The sequence below is a fragment of the Mizuhopecten yessoensis genome, unplaced genomic scaffold, assembly GCF_002113885.1.
Source record: "Mizuhopecten yessoensis strain PY_sf001 unplaced genomic scaffold, ASM211388v2 scaffold2209, whole genome shotgun sequence".
NCBI classification, from domain to species: domain Eukaryota; kingdom Metazoa; phylum Mollusca; class Bivalvia; order Pectinida; family Pectinidae; genus Mizuhopecten; species Mizuhopecten yessoensis.
This window is the reverse complement of record NW_018404432.1, coordinates 75,464-97,927: the sequence shown is the minus strand read 5'-3', so window position 1 is coordinate 97,927 and position 22,464 is coordinate 75,464. Positions and strand designations below refer to the sequence as shown.

General features: G+C 39.2%; 1 protein-coding gene across 1 annotated transcript in view; it reads left to right on the top strand.

Moving 5' to 3' along the window:
- Positions 1 to 22,464, top strand: part of LOC110445297 (pleckstrin homology domain-containing family G member 7-like) — a 51,360-nt gene that overhangs the window by 14,207 nt on the left and 14,689 nt on the right. Inside the window, exons 5-15 of the mRNA XM_021489836.1 lie at positions 831 to 1,003; positions 1,172 to 1,212; positions 10,925 to 11,023; positions 11,593 to 11,745; positions 13,175 to 13,270; positions 13,764 to 13,865; positions 15,495 to 15,611; positions 18,170 to 18,344; positions 19,474 to 19,589; positions 19,780 to 19,873; positions 21,560 to 21,642. Coding sequence (XP_021345511.1) covers positions 831 to 1,003; positions 1,172 to 1,212; positions 10,925 to 11,023; positions 11,593 to 11,745; positions 13,175 to 13,270; positions 13,764 to 13,865; positions 15,495 to 15,611; positions 18,170 to 18,344; positions 19,474 to 19,589; positions 19,780 to 19,873; positions 21,560 to 21,642 — 1,249 coding nt within the window. The remainder of the gene's footprint in view (positions 1 to 830; positions 1,004 to 1,171; positions 1,213 to 10,924; positions 11,024 to 11,592; positions 11,746 to 13,174; positions 13,271 to 13,763; positions 13,866 to 15,494; positions 15,612 to 18,169; positions 18,345 to 19,473; positions 19,590 to 19,779; positions 19,874 to 21,559; positions 21,643 to 22,464) is intronic.

Below are 22,464 nucleotides of genomic sequence, written 5' to 3'. Positions count from 1 at the left end.
GGGTGCCAGGTAAGATACATGTAACACCGACCAACCTGTCTCCGGAGATGTCCCCCAGTAACTCGTGTGACGAGGGGGAGGGTGCCAGGTAAGATACATGTAACACCGACCAACCTGTTTCCGGAGATGTCCTCCAGTAACTCGTGTGACGAGGGGGAGGGTTCCAGGTAAGATACATGTAACACCTAACGATCCCTTGTCATCATAGACCTGATCTAATCAACGTCATACCCTTTATCATGAAAATTTAAAGTCAAATCCTGTGGTCCAAATATAAACGTCACTCTCTCTTATTAAATTAAAAAAAACAACCGTATCAACGAAAACACTCCTTCATATAACCACTTCCTGTAATGGTTAGCTACGCTTTTATCATTCAATACAAGCAGGTAACTGTGAAAATATGAAACATGTAGCATCATTACATAGACAAACTGTGGTATTTTCTGGTAGGTTATATCACCCATCGCCAGTGGCTGATTGTATAACCCTTTTTAAACCTATGGGTGAAAGATGGGGAAATTCTTCAAATTCTTCACAGCGGGTTTTCAAATTCGGTGAAATTTGATAGTAGGTGTAAGATTATTATCCCCATCCTTTAGGGTGATATAGGGGATCCCTGAGTTGCCACACAGAAGGCTTGTCGACGTCATTCGCCTTGATTATTATTGTCGTTACTAAAGAAGTTCACCCGTAAATATGTATTATTTCTTCGAAAGAATTGTGCCATTTCTGCTTTCCTGGGACTGCAAGTAAAATAAAAAGATTGAAGACTTATTTGAATATAATGATATTTCGTATACTGTAACTACATTTTATGTACGTTGCAGTAATATAGCCAAGAGATTACGGCGGCGCCGGAGTTCCGTGGAGCTGGCCATGAGCATCTATCCCGGGGACCTCCTGGTTCAGGAGCATCACAAGAAACTCCTCAAACGGAACACGGTGGCCGACTTCCACGCCCTACGTCACGGCTCGAGCTCCACCTCCACCATTAATGACGGTACGTAACTACCTTAAGGCCATTGACATATAATCAACACGTTCTTATTTGTAACATTAGAAGTATATCTAAAATAAATTCACATTGGAAAAATTGGTACCTTTCTAAAGATGAAATTATATAGTCTGTTGTTGAGCAAAACCATTATATACCCTATTTTTCATGCAGATGCAAAGAAAGGTCGGCAGCCGTTTTCCTTGTTAAAACTGGTAAGTAAAGAACGCTGTTTTAATTGTGTTGGACAGATATTAATATACACTAAGTAAGTACGTCATAATTGGCACCGATATGTGGCTAGCATCTATATTCGTGGAGGACAATTTGGCGGTCTTATGGAAGCAATTCCTTGCAAATCAGTGTAGCTATTCATGGTTGATCTTTGGTTAATTCAGGGAGGGGGGAAATATATCGCACACCGTATTATTGACCATGACTTAAACATTGTTTAAAGGCCAATGAATCCGGGGTTGTATATGACGGACCTTTATGTTTGGAGCTAGTTACATAACAACAAGGACGTCAAAATAGAAATGTCATATAACAACAGATACACGTGACACGAGATGGCATTAATATACCCACTCAATCACACGAGAGTCTTGTGGTCAATACAATTGTTCATTCTGATTCCATCTAATATCACGAGGTCATCTCCCTCGACCATGTTCATTGCATTCTCAGGCAGTGTTTCAATCACACGGTGAATGGAGTCATGAATGAGAACCTTTCACCTCTCCGTCAGCGTCCCGGACAGTCAGCATACTAACAGTCCTTTCACACTACAGAAGACTTTCTTGTGCATTCTACATAACACAAGTTGTCTAATCGATATGGGTTCAACGACCTTATACACGAGTGTGGTCGTTGCGAAGCAGAAATCGCACTAGAAGAGCTGCACATCGAGTACAATGTGATACTCCTACTGTTATACCTCCTTCTTTTATCAGACAATATTTTCTCTAGGACTTTATGGCAACGGGTGTTTTTATTTGAACTTTGAAATAACTTAAACTGTTATAGCAACCATATCCTTTTTAATTGTAGATGTTTTAATGAACGTTTGCTAGTTTATTGTAGGTGCGTTACTGAATGTGTCCTTGTTAATTGCAGGGGCTTTACTGAACGTGTCCTAGTCAAATGTAGGTGCTTAACCGAACGTGTGCCAGGTTATTATAGTTGCTTTACCGAACGTGTCCTAGTTTCTTGAAGGTGCTTTACCGAACGTTTCCTTGTCAATTGTAGCTGCTTAAACGAATGTGTCATTGCTAATTGTAGGTGTTTTACCGAACGTCTGCTAGATAAGTGTAGGTGTTTTACCGAGCGTGTGCTAGTTTATTGTACGTGCTATATATTGTACCAAACGTGTCCTTGTTAATTGTAGGGGCTTTACCGAACGTCTGCTAATTTATTGAAAGTGCTTTACCAAACGTTTCTTTGTTTATTGTAGGGCTTTACCGAACGTTTCCTTGTTAATTGTAGGGGCTTAACCGAACGTTTTCAAGTTAATTGAAGCCTGTTTTACTATAGGTGCTTTACCAAACGTTTGCTAGTTTAATGTAGCTGTTTTACCGAACGTGTGCTACTTTATTGTTGGTGTTTTACCCAACGTATCCTTGTTAATTGTAGGTGTTTGACCGAATGTTTCCTAGTTTTTAGCTCCCCTGCCCGAAGGGCAAGTGAGCTTATGTCATGGTGCGGCGTCCGTCGTCCGTCCGTCGTCCGTCCTCGTCCGTCAACTTTTCCTTTATACAACTTCTTCTGAAGAATGGACAGGCCTAGAGTCATGATATTTGGCTGAAAGCTTTTTTGGTAGGAGCCCGACAAAGTTTGAAAACTAAAATGACCTTGACTTACTTTCAAGTTCACAGGAGTCAAATATGTCAAAAACTTCAAACGACTTCTTCTGGATAATTAAAAGGTATAGAATCTTCATATTTGGCAGATGGCTTTCTGGGATGAATCCCAACAAAGTTTGAGAATGAAAATGACCTTGACCTACTTTCAAGGTCACAGTGGTCAAATGTGTCAAACACTTCAAACGACTTCTTCTGAAGAACTGAAAGGCATATAATCTTTATATTTGGCTGGTGGCTTGCTGGGAAGGCCACAGTGGTCAAATGTGTCAAACACTTCAAACGACTTCTTCTGAAGAACTGAAAGGCATATAATCTTTATATTTGGCTGGTGACCTCCTGGGAAAGAGCCCAACAAAGTTTGAGAATGAAAATGACCTTGACCTACTTTTAAGGTCACATGAAGCAGATATGTCAAACACTTCAAACGACTTCTTCTTAAGAACTGTAAGGTGTAGAACCTTAATATTTGACTTGAAGCTTCCTAGGAATGAGCCCAACAAAGTTTGAGAATGAAAATGACCTTGACCTACTTTCAAGGTCCCCGGAGTCAGATATGTTTGACGCTTAGAACAACTTCTTCTGAAGAACTGGACGGTAAAGAATCTTAATATTTGGCTGGTTATTTCCTAGGAAAGAGCCAAACAAAGTTTGCGAATGAAAATGACCTTGACTTACTTTCAAGGTCACAGCGTTCAAATATGTCAAACGGTTCAAACTACCTCTGATGGAGAATTAAAAGGCATACATTTATAATATTTGGCTGGTGACTCCCTGGAATAGAGCTCACCAAAGTTTGCGAATGAAAATGACCTCAACCTACTTTAGAGGTCACAGAGGTCAACAAAATTTTAAAGGATTTGTTCTTAAGAACTAAAAGAAATGGACGCATTAGATTTGGCTGGTAGCATTTTGGAATAGAGCTAACCAATTTGAGAAGGAAAATGACATTGACCTACTTACAAGGTCACAGGAAAAAAAATGTCAAGCAACTTCTGAAGAAGAATCAAAAGGCATAGAATCTTATAATAATATTTTGCTGGTAGTTTCAACATATGGTGCCAACAAAGTTTGCGAGGGAAATATTTTTAGTGCAATATAATATTTAATGAGAATATTTTGCTATGACTGCTTAAATATTCAGGTGAGCGATACAGGCCCTCTTGGGCCTCTTGTTTATAGGTGCTTTACTGGACGTGTCCTATTTTATTTTAGGTGTTTGACCGATTGTTTCCTATGTTATCGTAGGTGCTTTACCGAACGTGCGCTAGTTTACTGTAGGTGTTTTACTGAACGTTTCCGTGTTAGTTGTAGGTGCTTTACCGAACGTGTGCTAGTTTATTGTAGGTGCTTTATCGAACGTGTGCTAGTTTAGTGTAGGTACTTTACCGAACGTGTACTAGTTTATTGTAGGTTCTTTACCCAACGTGTGCTAGTTTATTGTAGGTTCTTTACCCAACGTGTGCTAGTTTATTGTAGGTTCTTTACCGAACGTGTACTAGTTTATTGCTGGTGCTGTACCGAATGTGTGCCAGTTTATTGTAGTAGCTTTACCGAACGTGTGCTAGTTTATTGTAGGTTCTTTACCCAACGTGTGCTAGTTTATTGTAGGTTCTTTACCCAACGTGTGCTAGTTTATTGTAGGTGCTTTACCGAATGTGTACTAGTTATTGTAGTAGCTTTACCGAACGTGTGCTAGATTATTGTTGGTACTATACCTGATGTAGTTTCTTGTGTATCATGTCGAGGTATTTTCCGGGATTTGTTTGAAGCACCTTATTTTAGGCAGTTGTTCAACGTCTTTCTAGTTTAGACTTAGATGGCTGTTAAGTTCATTTTAGTACACACCTGACAGACAGACAAGAGAAAAACTTCTTAATTTTTTATTAAATGACAAACGTGTCATATATTTGAGCAGTTGAATAAGCAAACATGCTGCGATACCCCATGTTTACGTGTGTAATCATTGCGTTGTTATTTATGGACACTCACGTATAAGCCACATATTGGCAATACAGATCATTAAGTTGCGGAAGCTGTCTGTTAGGGTTAGGGTTAGGGTTAGGGTTAACCCTGTCTGTTAGAACAAGTGGTCCCGTTGCTCGATAGTCGTTATTGACGTTTCATTTCATTATGACACGTCTTAATTGGAAATAACTGCATGAAGTGTGTATATTTGGTTATCGGCACTTCTAAATGCAGTTAACCAGTGATTTTCTTTTGGTATTGTCATTCTTTGTTGCCACTGAGGTACATTTTGTCTCGTGTTGCCAGTAGTATTTTTCTGTCCCGTGTTGCCAGTAGTATTTTTTTCTGTCCCGTGTTGCCACTGGTATATTTTGTCCTGTGTTGCCACTAGTATATTTTGTCCTGTGTTACCACTAGTATATTTCGCCCTGTGTTGCCACTAGTATATTTTGTCCCGTGTTGCCACTAGTATATTTTGTCCCGTTTCGTCACTAGTATATTTTGTCCGTGTTGTCACTAGTGTATTTTGTCCGTGTTGTCACTAGTATATTTTGCCCCTTGTTGTCACTAGTATATTTTGTCCCGTTTCGTCACTAGTATATTTTGACCGTGTTGTCACTAGTATATTTTGCCCCTTGTTGCCACTAGTATATTTAGCTCACATGGCCCGAAGGTCAATTATAGGAACGAATGGGTTGGCAAAACAAAGGGAAAGGCAGTCACAGGAACTGAGGAAAAACATGGTTTTCTTAACATTCAATAATAGCGTATTGTTTCCAAGTCTCTGTAGTGATATGTGTGTGCGATGTTGGTGTCTCCATCCTTATTTCTGCCAGAATATCCAACAACACCATTACAACCCTAACTCTAACCCTAGATCTCCGTCAGATGAACTCTTACGTTGTACAAGTACGATTATATTTGCGATATTCAATTTTTCATCAGGACAGTTGGATTAGGATTTTGTTTCATTATCATTTAAAGGTACTAGTGTACCGCTGGGGTACACCAATTTGTCTCATCGTGAGGCGAGTAACTCTGATGACTATCCAGTGTACCGCTGGGGTACACCTTATTGTCTCACTTAGAGCAACTCTGAGAACTATCGATTGTACCGCTGGGGTACACCTAATTGTCCCATTGTGAGGCGAGTAACCATGAGGACTATATATTTGTGTCTTCATCTTATAACTAAAGAAGGAGCGCACGTTACTGTTTCTGTGAGATAGGTACAGCAATACCACACCTAAGTGTCCATGTAAGACGAGTGGTGCAGTACCACACCTAAGTGTCCATGTAAGACGAGTGGTACAGTACCACACCTAAGTGTTCATGTATGACGAGTGGTGCAGTACTACACCTAAGTGTCAATGTAAGAGGAGTGGTGCAATACCACAGCTTACTGTCCATGTAAGACGAGTGGTGCAGTACCACACCTAAGTGTTCATGTATGACGAGTGATGCAGAACCACACCTAAGTGTTCATGTATGACGAGTGGTGCAGTACTACACCTGAGTGATCATGTAAGACGGGTGGTACAGTACCACACCTAAGTGTCCTTGTAAGACGAGTGGTGCAGTACCACACCTAAGTGTCCATGTAAGACGAGTTGTGCAGTACCACACCTAAGTGCTCATGTAAGACGAGTGGTGCAATACTACACCTAAGTGTCCTTGTAAGACGAGGGGTGCAGTACCACACCTAAGTATGCATGTAAGACCAGTGGTGCAGTACCACACCTACGTGTCCCTACACCTGAGTGATCATGTAAGACGGGTGGTACAGTACCACACCTAAGTGTCCGTGTAAGACGAGTGGTGCAGTACCGTTCATGTATGACGAGTGGTGCAGAACCACACCTAAGTGTTCATGTAAGACGAGTGGTGCAGTACTGTTCATGTAAGACGAGTGGTGCAGAACCACACCTAAGTGTTCATGTAAGACGAGTGGTGCAATACCACACCTAAGTGTGCATGTAAGACGAGTGGTGCAATACCACAGCTTACTGTCCATGTAAGACGAGTGGTGCAGTACACTTAAGTGTTCATGTATGACGAGTGATGCAGAACCACACCTATGTGTTCATGTATGACGAGTGGTGCAGTACTACACCTGAGTGTTCATGTAAGACGAGTTGTACAGTACCACACTTAAGTGTCCATGTTAGACGAGTGGTGCAGTACCACACCTAAGTGTCCATGTAAGACGGGTGGTGCAGTACCACACCTAAGTGTTCGTGTAAGACGAGTGGTACAGTACCACAACTAAGTGTCCATGGAAGACGAGTGGTGCAGTACCACACCGAAGTGTTCATGTAAGACGAGTGGTGCAGTCCCACACCTAAGTGTCCATGTAAGACCAGTGGTGCAGTACCACACCTAAGGTACAGAACCACACTTAAGTGTCCATGTTAGACGAGTGGTGCAGTACCACACCTCAGTGTCCATGTAAGACGAGTGGTGCAGAACCACACCTAAGTGTCCATGTAAGATGAGTGTTGCAGTACCACACCTAAATGTCCATGTAAGACGAGTGGACCAGAACCACACCTAAGTGTTCATGTAAGACGGGGGGTAAAGTACCACACCTAAGTGTCCATGTATGACGAGTGGTGCAGTACTACACCTGAGTGTTCATGTAAGACGAGTTGTACAGTACCACACTTAAGTGTCCATGTTAGACGAGTGGTGCAGTACCACACCTCAGTGTCCATGTAAGACGAGTGGTGCAGTACTACCCCTAAGTGTCCATGTAAGACGAGTGGTGCAGTACTACACCTAAGTGTCCATGTAAGACGAGTGGACCAGAACCATACCTAAGTGTTCATGTAAGACGAGTGGTGCAGTACCACACCTAAGTGTCCATGTAAGACGAGTGTTGCAGTACCACACCTAATTGTCCATGTAAGACGATAGGTGCAGTACCACACCTAAGTGTTCATGTAAGATGAGTGGTGCAGTACCCCACCTAAGTATGCATGTGAGACCAGTAGTGCAGTACCACACAGTGTCCTTGTAAGACGAGAGGTGCAATACCACACCTAAGTGGCCATGTAAGACGAGTAGTGCAGTACCACTGACGAGTGGTGCAGTGCCACACCTAAGTGTCGATGTAAGACGATTGGAAGTGTGCATGTAAGACGAGGGGTGCAATACCACAGCTTACTGTCCATGTAAGACGGGTGGTAGAGTACCACACCTAAGTTGCCACGTAAGACGAGTCTTGCAGTACCACGCCTAAGTGTCCATGTATGACGATTGGTTCAGTGCTAGGCCGGATTGATCATGTAAGACGGGTGGTAGAGTACCACACCTAAAGTGTTGCAGTACCATACCTAAGTGTTCATGGAAGACGAGTGGTGAAGTACCACACCTAAGTTTCCACGTAAGACGATTGGTGCAGTACCACATCTAAGTGTCCATGTAGGACGAGTGGTGCAGTTCAGCACCTAAGTGTCCACGTAACACGAGTGTTGCAGTATCACACCTAAGTGTCCTTGTAAGACGAGAGGTGCAATACCACACCTAAGCGTCCATGTAAGACGACACGCGCAGTACCACACCTACGGTTCATGTAAGACGATCGTTGCAGTACCACACCTTCGTGTCCATGTAAGATGAGTGGTACAGTACCAAACCTAAGTGTCCATGTACGACGAGTGGTGCAGTCCCACACCTAAGGGTCCATGTAAGACGATTGGAAGTGTGCATGTAAGACGAGGGGTGCAGTACCACGCCTAAATGTCCATGTAAGACGACACGCGCAGTACCACACCTAATTGTCTATGTAAGACGAGTGGTGAAGTACCACACCTAAGCGTCCATGTAAGACGAGAGTTGCAGTACCACCCCTAAGTATGCATGTGAGACCAGTAGTGCAGTACCACTGACGAGTGGTGCAGTGCCACACCTAAGTGTCCCTGTAAGACGAGTTGGACAGTACCACACTTATGTGTCCATGTTAGACGAGTGGTGCAGAACTACACCTAAGAGTCCATGTAAGGCGATAGGTGCAGTACAACACCTAAGTGTTCATGGAAGACGAGTGGTGAAGTACCACACCTAAGTTGCCACGTAAGACGAGTGTTTCCGTACCATTCCTAAGTGTCCATGTAGGACGAGTGGTGCAGTGCCACACCTAAGTGTCCGTGGTGCTGCACCTATCGTCTTACATGGACTCTTAGGTGTAGTTCTGCACCACTCGTCTAACATGGACGCTTAAGTGTGGTACTGTCCAACTCGTCTTACAGGGACACTTAGGTGTGGAACTGCAACACTCGTCTTGCGTGGACACTTAGGGGTGGAACTGCACCACTCGTCATATATGGACACTTAGGTGAGGTACTGCACCTATCGCCTTACATGGACTCTTATGTGTAGTACTGCACCCCTCGTCTTACATGAACACGTAGGTGTGGTACTGCCCCACTGGTCTTACATGAACACTTATGTGTGGTACTGCACTACTCGTCTTAAATGGATAGTAAGCTGTGGTACTGTTCCACTGGTCTTACATTCATACTTAGGTGTGGTACTCCAACACTCGTCTTACGTGTACACTTAGGTGTAGTACTACACCTAAGTGTCAATGTAAGACGAGTGGGGCAGTACAACACCTAAGTGTCCACGGAAGACGAGTGTTGCAGTATCACACCTAAGTGTCCCTTTAAGACGAGTGTTGTAGTACGACACCTAAATGTCCAGGTAAGACGAGTGGTAAAGTACCACACCTAAGAGTCCATGTAAGACGAGTGGTGCAGTACCACACCTAAGTGTCCATGTAAGACGAGTTGTACAGTACCACACTTAAGTGTCCATGTTAGACGAGTGGTACAGTACCACACCTAAGTGTCCATGTAAGACGAGCGGTGCAGTACCACACCTAAGTGTCCATGTAAGCCGAGTGGTGCAGTACCACACCTAAGTGTCCATGTATGACGAGTGGTGCAGTACCACACCTAAGTATGCATGTAAGACCAGTGGTGCGGTACCACACCTAAGTGTCCATGTAAGACTATTGGTGCAGTACCACACCTAATTGTCCATGTAAGACGAGTGGTGCAGTACTACACCTAAGTGTCCATGTAAGACCAGTGGTGCAGTACTACACCTAAGTGTTCATGTAAGACGAGTGGTGCAGTACTACACCTAAGTGTTCATGTTAGACGAGTGGTGCAGTACTACACCTAAGTGTCCATGTTAGACGAGTGGTGCAGTACTACACCTAAGTGTCCATGTAAGACGATTGGTGCAGTACAACACCTAAGTGTCCATGTAAGACGAGTTGTACAGTTCCACACTTAAGTGTCCATGTTAGACGAGTGGTACAGTACCACACCTAAGTGTACATGTAAGACGAGTGGTGCAGTACTACACCTAAGTGTCCATGTAAGACCAGTGGTGCAGTACTACACCTAAGTGTTCATGTAAGACGAGTGGTGCAGGTTCATGTAAGACGAGTGGTGCAGTACCACACCTAATTGTCCATGTAAGACGAGTGGTGCAGTACTACACCTAAGTGTTCATGTTAGACGAGTGGTGCAGTACTACACCTAAGTGTCCATGTAAGACGATTGGTGCCGTACCACACCTAAGTGTCCATGTAAGACGATCGGTGCAGTACTACACCTAAGTGTCCATGTAAGACGAGGGGTGCAGTACCACACCTAAGTGTCCATGTAAGACGATCGGTGCAGTACTACACCTAAGTGTCCATGTAAGACCAGTGGTGCAGTACTACACCTAAGTGTTCATGTCAGACGAGTGGTGCAGTACCACACCTAAGTGTCCATGTAAGACGAGTGGTACAGTACCACACCTAAGTGTCCATGTTACTGTCTACCTACTAAATGTGTACTGCTGAGGTACACTTAAATATCATCCCATTGGCTGAGAACTTATAAGCGATACATTCCCTGATATTCACTTCCATTTGACTTTCAATAATGACTATTGCTGAGTTTGTAACCTTATTATCGCCCTGTTATACGGGTTTTTTTGACACATGACTTCCTCAGTTTTTGTCTCTGAGAAATGAGTACGATATTACCTAGTTATGTCAGTGAAAGTAAGTACAGAGTCTTATATTTCTCCCCGACAGATGAAATCCAGGAGCAAGGAAGCCTTGTCTAAACTTGAGGACGTGCTGGCCGGGATGAAACCCTCGGAGTTTAAGGATAATTACTTGGCTGTATATAAGGTATGTGGCTTCGTCAGTCTATAAATACTCTCTTTGTAAACCAGTCTACAAGAGGTTTGAGGACTGGTCACGTGTATAGGATCCGGCCAATGTGATGGCGAGAAATTTTCAAGCATGCAATAATACCAAGTAGAGACTATTTAATGGATTCCCGTTCATTTACTTTCACACCTATGGCAGAACTATCGTTCACATTGGCCAATACAAAAGTGATATTTTCACATTGCCAAATATTACACCGGATATCGGTCACAACATGAAAGATATATTTAACAAATCACAATACATTTTTATTTCCTAAAAAAACATATTTTGAATGGCTGAAGCCAGCCTCGACAAAACAATTATTCTTCTGTTCCAAAAGAAGATAATGGATTAATTTAAATCACTGATCATAAAATACGGCCGCAATATTGATGAGTGTAATGCTATTATTACCATTTCCTTGATGTATCACATAAGATATCATATTATGTGTTTAGTTGCCATCATATACATTTACAATAAATACCTGTTAATTGTCATAGCACCTTCACATGTACTACACACCTATTAATTTGTTTTGACAGAGTTTACATTGGTCGGACCTAATAGCAAGCTCGGACAAACAGACTGAGCAGATGTGTCTATCCGACATGGAGCGAAAACGTCGTGAAGCGGTTTGGGAACTGTTTAAAAGCGAATGTGTGTTCCTTATAAACCACCTGATGGTGTTGAAACACGTATGTATTTCATCTGTCAAAATGAAAAGTGTAAATGGAAACAAAAACATTAATAGAAATAAAGACCAATGTTTTGGACAAATCGAACATGCTTTGTTGAATGTTACGTCGAAAGGTCTATGAACATTTTCAGCAATAAATACATAAGACAAAACAACCGTTAACTATTTCAACAATACATGTATATGTCAAAATGTTAGGAATAGTGATGTGACATTAAAGGCATGCGTTATGATAACATATGCTGATGAACAATAAATGCAGCCATTTATAAAATAACTATGAACCGTATCAACAACGAGCGTCAGTCTTGTGACAAATGTACCATTGAACCTTTCAGCAATAATTTAAACATTACATGAGGGTAAGGAAATGAGTATAAGACTGATTATATTGGAAAAATCTCAATGAACAGCATTATCTTTTAAAAATGAATTATTAAACAATCATTATGTTTATAATAAAGGTATTAATAAACCACATGAATCGTTTTAACGAGCAAAGTATTAACAAAACAACCAGGAACTGTTCTTGTGATGAAAATATGTGACAAAAGACCGTTTTACATTGCTATTTTACTTAAACGCGGAAAACACACGTACAGTACAATAGGCGTTGGAACACGACGTACTGCATTAACTACTTGAAGTTTTGGTCAATCAACAGGAGAGTGGTCCAGCTATTACAGGGCAGTAACAAATGGCATTTTAGTTCGATACCGATTGGCTGTTAGCTGTCCCTAGGCCCTCTGATAACATGTCTGATGGTGAACTGTCAAAGAAGTGTTCACGCTGCTACCATACAGTTGTCAGAACCCATAATTAGTGTAATACCAATGTGTAGACCTGTAATAAACCGTATGAGTTTAACACGTGCCAAGACGGCAATTGTTCGTGCTCGTTAATACCCAGATCGAAAATCCAATTATTTCCCTAATCTCTCTGCCCGGATATCTGACAATCTTACCCTCCGTATACTGTTAGCAACGTGATTATGTACTTGACCATGAACACACGAGTTCTTATTACTGTCGTCCTGATCATTGAAGCTTTATCACTAGCACCAGTTATTGTAAATTTGACCAATATACAATTATAGGTTGGTAAACTAAATTATTGAAGTACATGTATCAACGCTAGTATGTACCTGGATGTTGGTATTGTTTACCTGACTATCGAAGTATTGACTATTTAACATGGATACCGGTTACTGGTCAGTGTAAACGTGATCGCTGGCGTGTCAACACTAGTTCTTAAGTATCAGTTACTGTTAACCCGAATACTTAAAGATTAATTCTAATACGTGTAAACAGTTCGTGCTTACTTGATTATTGCAATATTAACACTAGTGTTTGTATCTAATTAATGATAAATGAGATTATTGACGGTACATGTATAACGAAAGCAATCGGTACTGTTTTTATTTTCAGTGTTTTATGGAACCCCTTAAGAAAGTCCAGGTAGAGGGTCATCTCATGTATGCGGAGCCACAAGATCTCTTCGGCAATCTGGACGAAATCTGTTATGTACGTTTATATCTCAGATAATAATTTCCCTTTGTAATGAAAACGGAAAAACGTTAAATTAAATGCAATAAGAAATCCACAGACAGTGAAATAATCACATGCTTCCTGTGTAGGCTTTTTGAAATAGCAACTTGTTTGAAACAGGGACCAGGAAATATGATAACTTAATGACGAGTCCATCGCCGTAGGGCTTTCGTTATGTATGTAGGGCCAGGGATAAATAATGCCTGTTTGGCTTCCTGGTCGCTTTAGTGATGAAAAAGGCGACGGTCTATTGTGGTCGGCGTTAATAATGTAGCTTAGGGCCAACTAGCCAAGGTCTGGTCTGGTCTGGTTTGTTGGTTTGTCGGTGCTGATCAATGCACACCATGCCATGGATAACAAAACAGCATTACTAAAGGTCAAGTTCAAGTCACTCATGACAGATATCTTAATATGCATATGTTCACTATTTCTATACTTGTTAAATGAAAGTGTCTTCTTTTTACATCAGGTAAGCTACACCTTCTGTAAAGACTTTATCGCGGCTCTACTGAAAGGCATGAGCTCTACCGAGTTCGGAAGTACTCGGGTTCTCCTGAAAGCCTTTGAAAGGGTATTTATATTATTTAATGAAAGATGATTAACTTTTCAAGAAACGCAATGTCGTATAGCATACATTCCCAATAATCAATGGTCACTAGGAAACACCCTTTGTCACACACTGTCACCCGTTACTAGGGCGTTAGGAAACACCCTTTGTCACACACCGTCACTCGTTATAAAGGCGTTAGGAAACACCCTTTGTCACACACCGTCACTCGTTACTAGGGCGATAGGAAACACCCTTTGTCACACACCGTCACTCGTTACTAGGGCGTTAGGAAAAAAAACTTGGTCATACACCGTCACTCGTTACTAGGGCGTTAGGAAACACCATTTGTCACACACCGTCACTCGTTACTAGGGCGTTATGAAACACCATTCGTCACACACCGTCACTCGTTACTAGGGCGTTATGAAACACCCTTTGTCACACACCGTCACTCGTTACTAGGGCGTTAGGAAAAAAACCTTGGTCACACACCGTCATTTGTTACTAGGGCGTTAGGAAACACCATTTGTCACACACCGTCACTCGTCACTAGGGCGTTAGGAAACACCCTTCTATTGGCTCAATGTTAATGCGAATGTTGAATTGAACAATTTAACTCAACCAATCAGATAACAAGACTTTATGTTTTCGTTTATTCTACAATTTATCTCTATTTACAGTATTAATTTATGATGATAATAATAATAACAATTCGAGGTTTTTATATACCGCTTAATCACAACCTAGTTCCTAGGTCCTCTCAAAGCGGTTCACATATTATTATCCGTGGTTATAGGGCCTTTGCAACCAGCCACTATCTTTCTCAACTCCATGGGAAGCAAACAGCCGGAGCTGTCATATCGGCGCTAACAGATAGCATTCAACAATTCTAGCGCTGCCCAATCACGTACTAATTTACAGCTGAGTAGACTGGAACAAGCGTAGTAAAGTATCTTGCTCAAAGATACAACACAGTGCCGTGCCGTGACTCGAACACGAAACCTTTCGGTCACGAGCCCGGCTTCCTACCACTAGACAGACTACCGTGCCTCCTGGGTTATCATGGGTTCCTTAAACTAAAACCAAACATGAGAATACTCAAGTGTAAGCTAAACTGTTATTCGAACTAAAAAAATATAGAAATAACTTTAAATGCAAAATATAAAAAATAGACAGAATGCTTTGTAAACCCTTCCAAATGAGTACATGAATAATACGATAGGTGTTTCGGAGGGGTTAGCGCATTCTGCGTCATCGACGGCACCAACCATGTAAATCTAGGAAAGTCCAAGAAATGCCCCCCTTCCCATAGTGAGAACAGGTTCAATGACAACAGGACACGACATTTAAATAGTCTATATGTTAATACTTAGCATATGTGTTATTATTAAGTATATGTGTTTAACAGTCCTCGAATTATCATTGTTACCATGTATTCTATGTGTTTACAGTTTGTTAATTCAGTATGAACCTGTTATTAAGAATACCATTAGTTATTCTCACAAGACGTATGTTTTTCTTTGTAAAGTTGATGATCGTATAACTTTCTGTGTTTACATTTTATGAAAACTGACAATTAATAACTTCAATATGTTTAAAACATTTAAAGGTGTGATGTGTTTTTGTAATATCGCTGATTTTTTTGTACAGTTTTCTACGCATTCCAAGGGTGGCGATATTTATCACACCTACTGCCTCAACTACACAAACGCCCTCACATACCTGGAAAAACTACGCCGTCATGATGACTTCACGGAATTTGAGAGGGTGATTTTATAAATAATCTGATATCATTGATGCATTTTGTATTATATATGCTTGACACACATTGCACACAGCTGCTAATTGTTTACGTATAGATTTTGTTGAAACAGATAACCCAGATATTGTTATATCAATCAGTGGATTTTTATAAACATACCAAATTGTTAGTTTGGTAAAGGTAGGGTCAAAACCTATGGAGATCTAACATTAGCGTCGGCCCCCGCTTGGAATTTCAAAACAAGATAAATCCAAAAAGGTATGGGAATAGGAAGCTGAATTCAGTAACAGTTAGTTTCAGAATTCATTTGATGATAAATGGGAACTCCTTGACTAACACCTGTGTGGGTGTTAAAAGTGCGGCAATACACTTCCTCCTAGAGCATTTAAACGACACAATTACTATACAATTATATCATCATCGTATGCTACCTATTCCAACTGTTATTTGATACCGAATATTACATTATTTCAAGAAGAAATTGTTTTTTTCACTGAACATTTAGGAAAGAAAGTATGTGACATTTCATTACTAATGAGAAAATTTCCATTTTTGACACGTACAGTTATATAGTTCTAAAACGAGTATTTTCTTTCATACTTTTTTAACAGTTGGCTACCAATTATATCCTTCAAAATCAGGAATTTCCAAAAAAATGACAAATGGTAAATTTGTCATATACCACTTTTGATTAAAAAAAAAAAGGCGAAAAACAAAGCTTTTTTTCCACTTTTCCCTTATTTTGTGATTCTTCATGCCCATATGTCCTTTGATTTTGATATATGGCAAGTAGGTTGATGACCAGAGCCCGTATTCATGAAACCGTCCTCATGCTCAAGCATGGAATCTGTGCTCAAACCATCTTTTTTGCAACTCGCTTAACTTATGTCACACGATCACAAAGTCAAATGTTAACATTGGAAACGATATCTGGGATTAAGTCTCTCAAAACGTTTCACAAACATTGACAAATTTAGATTGATTTATTAAGTTATAACACAAAAGGGTCACACAAATTAAATGTGCTAAAATAACATTTTAGTATCGGGAGCAGACAAAAATATCTGTCCTTGCTTTTATTTGTTTAGAGTTAACGATATATAATAAAATAATAATCCTTCATATTTTGTTTAATGAACTGATACCGCTCGCTTTTATATCAACAAGAACTGTAAGCTAAAGGCTAACTAAGGCAACCAGTACTGATTTCAGTGTATAGGTCACTGACTAACTTCCTGTACTCCCTCCCCATGCCATATATACTTGTATACCAAATGTTGTTAGCCCAAATGAACCAAATTGACCCCATGGTTTTGGAGGAGTTGTCTGGACAAGCATTTTTTAACAAAGGGTCATTACTCCCTAAAAAAAGATCAGATTAAAAAAAAAAATTACCTGGATGCACAACATCAGGTAAAAGTTATCATATCTGAAAATTCGTTGAAAATGACCCCTTAGTTATGAAGGACGTGTCCGGACAAGGATTTATCAACAAAGGGCCATAACTTTGTAAAACAAAAAGAGTCAGAATAAAACAGATAATACCTCGATGCAAAACTTGAGGTGGTAGTTATCATATCTGGAAACCTTCCTCCCCAACTTCGTCGCAGGGGTATAGTTAAGTGTATAACAAATTTACTATTCATAATCATTTTATTTTTTTATATAATTGCATATCTTTTTTATATAACACAATCTCAACCTTAAGTAGTTCTCCAGAGGAAAGGTTACTTTGGCAGGATACATATTCATGAGTTATAACTTATTACTGCTGGCTATTACTTTAAAACATGCGTAATATAATAAAGTGTTTTGGTATGAAACAAAAACAGAAAAATGTATCGGTATTTTCCATGATAAACATTGGTTTAAACTTTGTTTTATTCAAATTTTGTTTGACAATACTTCGAAGACATTTTTTATAGAATAGAAAAGGATACAAAAACAAGTGTCGTGATGTACACTTATGTAGATTTGTTACCTGCTTAATAATCAACTATTCAGCACTAGTTATTTCCATGATTATGTGAAATTGGACATTGATCATGTTGAGCATGCTAAAAAAGTTCTTTACCGGTTTTGGTTTTACATAGAAAATATTCAAATAGACAGGACATATATATAGAAAGTCTTTAAAGAAGTTTAGAATATAGACTACCATTGTAACTATATATAGGCAGGTTGAAAATGAAAGTTATATTTTAAATTTTGTGAAAAGTTTTTCTAATTAAAAGTATCACAACGCTTACTTCATGTATACCTATATGACATATTTAGTAACAAAACAAAACACTAATTTTATACACTTTACTCATAATTCATTTTCAAAATAACATTCGCCTGTGACATTTATCTGTCATTTTGTTATGATACCCCCGTCACTCAACCTTGGTTTTATGCAAGGAGGTCCATTATGGTTATCAGTAGTAATTATGAATAGTTATTTATATTGATCAGTTTTATATTCTTCATATGGCAAAGGATAACAGAAATCCAAATGTTGACCACACCTTTGTATTTATATAACCTTAATTAAAGGTAATATTTTAATTTCACTTTATAGTGGTGTGAACAGGACCCTCGATGTAAGCGCCTTCAGCTAACTGATCTGTTGGTAGCCCCAATGCAGCACTGTACAAAGCTTCCGCTTCTTCTCGGCAATATTCGGAAATACACGGAATGTGACGAAGAGATAAGTCAATTAACTGACTCCATTGAGAGAGTGGAGATGTCTTTACGTACGTACCATGGTTTGTTATTTGATTCTGTATGTATAGACATATGATACAATGTCGACTGTTTTCGACACAGAAATAAGCAAGGCACAACAAGACATATACAACAAGACAGGTAATATTTCAAACTATTGACTAGTCGGTATTATAGAATATTGCCTTGCAAGCGCTGATTTATATTGGCGCGCTACAACCAACGAAACTATGACAATATTAAATAGTTAGCACGATTAGCAGATGACATAAAATTGGCACGTTTTGAATGAACTAATGATGTTAGTTGTGTCACATAAATGTTTTGGATTTTGTACATATGTAAAAATAAATTATCTCATTCCTTACCTCTGATGCTTGCGTCATGGAAAGCAGTTCATTTGTTTGGTCCAAACATGATTAAGCTTGCAAAATATCATTCTGCAATGTGTATACAGAGCTATATTTAAATATGAAAGAAATGAATCGAATATTATGCTTAACTTTCAGAGGATGATACAAATATATTAAACGCATATCTGCTTAACAAAGTTTATGTCAGTGAAGGTTGAATGTGGACATGTGTAGTTTGTGGGGTTTTACAGAGAACATCAGTGAAGGTTGAATGTGGACATGTGTAGTTTGTGGGGTTTTACAGAGAACATCAGTGAAGGTTGAATGTGGACATGTTCTGTAGTTTGTTGGGTTTTACAGAGAACATCAGTAAAGGTTGAATGTGGACATGTTCTGTAGTTTGTGGGGTTTTACAGAGAACATCAGTGAATGTTGAATGTGGACATGTTCTGTTGTTTGTGGGGTTTTACAGAGAACATCAGTGAAGGTTGAATGTGGACATGTTCTGTTGTTTGTGGGGTTTTACAGAGCACATCAGTGAAGGTTGAATGTGGACATGTTCTGTAGGTTGTGGGGTTTTACAGAGAACATCAGTGAAGGTTGAATGTGGACATGTTCTGTGGTTTGTGGGGTTTTACAGCGAACATCAGTGAAGGTTGAATTTGGACATGTTCTGTAATTTGTGGGGTTTTACTGAGAACATCAGTGAAGCTTGAATGTGGACATGTGTAGTTTGTGGGGTTTTACTGAGAACATCAGTGAATGTTGAATGTGGACATGTTCTGTAGTTTGTGGGGTTTTACAGAGAACATGGAGGAAAAGATCAAGTGGGTAAAGAACTACGAGCGAGTACAGGAAGTACAGAGACAGCTCGTCTGGCCTCCTGTCACAGAACTCGAGCCAAGGGTCTTCATTCCCGAGGTGAGTGTGTTTTACTATCACAACAATTCATTAAAATTGATTTAACCAAAACCATTCATATTCAAAAAAGATTTTGATATAACTTAAGACAGAGCTTGTCGTTATGTCAAATGATACAAATGTTCACGAATTTGCCAAGAGTCGATATAAGTAAATGCTGTGATATGTTTGACTTGTTGTCCTGTTTCAGTACCTGAAGAATACATTACTGAAGCAGCCTTGTGAACGACTACTGGCATGTCCCCAGCGACAACTATTACATGAGGGACAGCTCACTCTTGTTGGTACGTAGCACAATAGACTTGGGGAGAGGTTGGAGGGGCTCATATGTCTTGGTTCGTTTGTACTCCGCTGATGGATTTTTAATGCAAGATGTATTTGAAACTGGCAGTTAAAGTTTTCTACTGATTTCTGCCCCGGCATTTTACCAGGGGTTAATTTGATCTTCCCTTGGTTTTGGTTTCCCCCTTCTTTACTGTTGTAACGTGTTTCGTATCAACTCGTGTATTAGGTGTGTTGATTGCCTATCAGTTGTAGAATGAAAAGAAAAGAGACAAAAAATCAGAGAACTTGATAGCAGTAAATAGTTATATTATCTTACGACACGACGTGCCTAGTTAGATTGACGAGGAAACGTAGTATTAAGAATAATTAGGATGTCTTGAAGGTCTTCTGGGTTGAGATAACTGTTTCAACTTGGTAAGACAACATTTGGCTCGACGTTGCTGTCAACCCTGATCTTACTTGGAATTAAAGTTGATGTGTGTATGGTAGAGCCGCGGAGAGAGAACTATTGAGTATCTCCCCAGCGAACAACCCCGACTGAAACTCTGGTGACGACCATTTACTTTAATTTGTATTCCTTCGACCTCTTGATACCTATCGTCTAGCGGTCTGTTTCCAGTTTTCCACCATTCAATACTGATTCGAACGCCAAGTGGAATACCATATATCAGACTCAATTAAAGTATTGAATTTGAATAATAATTTAATCTGAACGTGAAATTTTAAGGCCTTTAGTCTTTTTGTGGGATCTTTACAATGTATGAAGAGTGGTAATAAAACTTTTGATATAAAATAAAATCGAGTTGTAGAATATGATGTGTAGAATTTGTTATAATGTCTTCAGTCTGGTTGTGGATAGTCTGATGTTATTCGAAAACAAAGTTAAGTCTGATATTTATGTAAGGCGATAATTCAAAATATAAATAAATGGGTATATATATAATTTTAAGGATATTTAAGTTATTTTTTTGTATGAAAACATGTTCATTCTAGTGAAACATAAAGTTTAATATTCAAGAATAAAACAAAAAATATTTTATAACAATAAAATATAACATATTTTGTTTATTCTATCAAAGTATTTTTATTTGCCTATGGAACGTACAATTAATCGTTGCATCTCAATATGAATATTTCACCATTTGTATATTTTGGAAAAATGTTGATTTCGGGGGTAGAATCTATAAAAAAAATATGTAGGAATTCTTCGTACCACCGCACACACTTTGTTAGCTATCGGAAAGATTGTAGAATTGTAGCTTGGATAAATCCATTTCTAAAAAGAAAACTATACCTTGCAGAACGTTTATGGAGAAAAAAAATGAAAATGATAAAAAAAGAAAATCGGTAGAAATCGGATCCATGTATCCAAATCAAAATAAGGGGAAGCTACTGTAAGGGTGTTTTGCCGGCGGCGGAACGGGGATCATGACATTGTATTGTAAAATAAATGTTATATCTAAAGACAAAAGGTGGAAAGTCTGGTAGTTTGTAAGGAATTTTATCTGTAAAACGATTTATCTGTTTATAAAATCCACAAAACCTGGAAAGTCCGGGTGTTTGTAAGGTATTTTATCTGTGAAACGGTTTATAAAACGATTTATCTGTTTATAAAATCCACAAAAGTTGGAAAGACTGGTTGTTTGTAAGGTATTTTATATGTAAAACGATTTATCTGTTTATAGAATCCACAAAAACTACAGACGTGTATCTGTTCCTGTTTGACGACATCCTGTTGATAACGAGAGTCAAAAAATCTGCCCGAAAGGTATCAATATTTAACCTTACACCAGTTGTTTCCCCTTTTGATAATCGAGATTCAGTCTAAACCGAGTTTTCTCCATTTGTTTGTGACTCAAATGCTGCTGGCACACTGTATTTAAAAATGGTTGTATTTACATTTCATTCTGAAATGAAATCGTTAATTTAAAAAAAAAGTGTTTTTGATCACATACGTTACTGAAATTGAAGTGTTTATTATTTCAACGAAAATATCAATTCTTTCATTTATTTGAATATTTTCGGCATGTTTATTAAGTTGCATGTTCTATCAATAAACGTAGAAATTAAATTCTTATTGAATTCATATCATATTCACCAAAAGGTTCCTAATACGTTGAAATGTATAATACTTTTTCTATCTAACTATTCTGCTGAAAATATGTTTGAAAATGCATTTCAGTTTTCAAGTGTTCTGGCTACATTTTTAGAATATATTCCCTTTTAATTTGGTTTACATTTAGTAGTTTACGTCGTCACTCACCACTGGTTTCGGTTAGTGCTATAATACAGATTCCCTATTAGTTTGGTGTACATTTGGTAGTTTACGTCGTCACTCACCATTGGTTTCGGTTAGGGCTATAATGCAGATTCCCTTTTGGTTTGGTGTACATTTCAAGTGTTCTGGCTACATTTTTAGAATATATTCCCTTTTACTTTGGTTTACATTTAGTAGTTTACGCCGTCACTCACCACTGGTTTCGGTTAGGGCTATAATACAGATTCCCTTTTAGTTTGGTGTACATTTGTTAGTTTACATCGTCACTCGTCATGGGTTTCAGTGAGGGCTATACAATAGATTCCCTTTTAA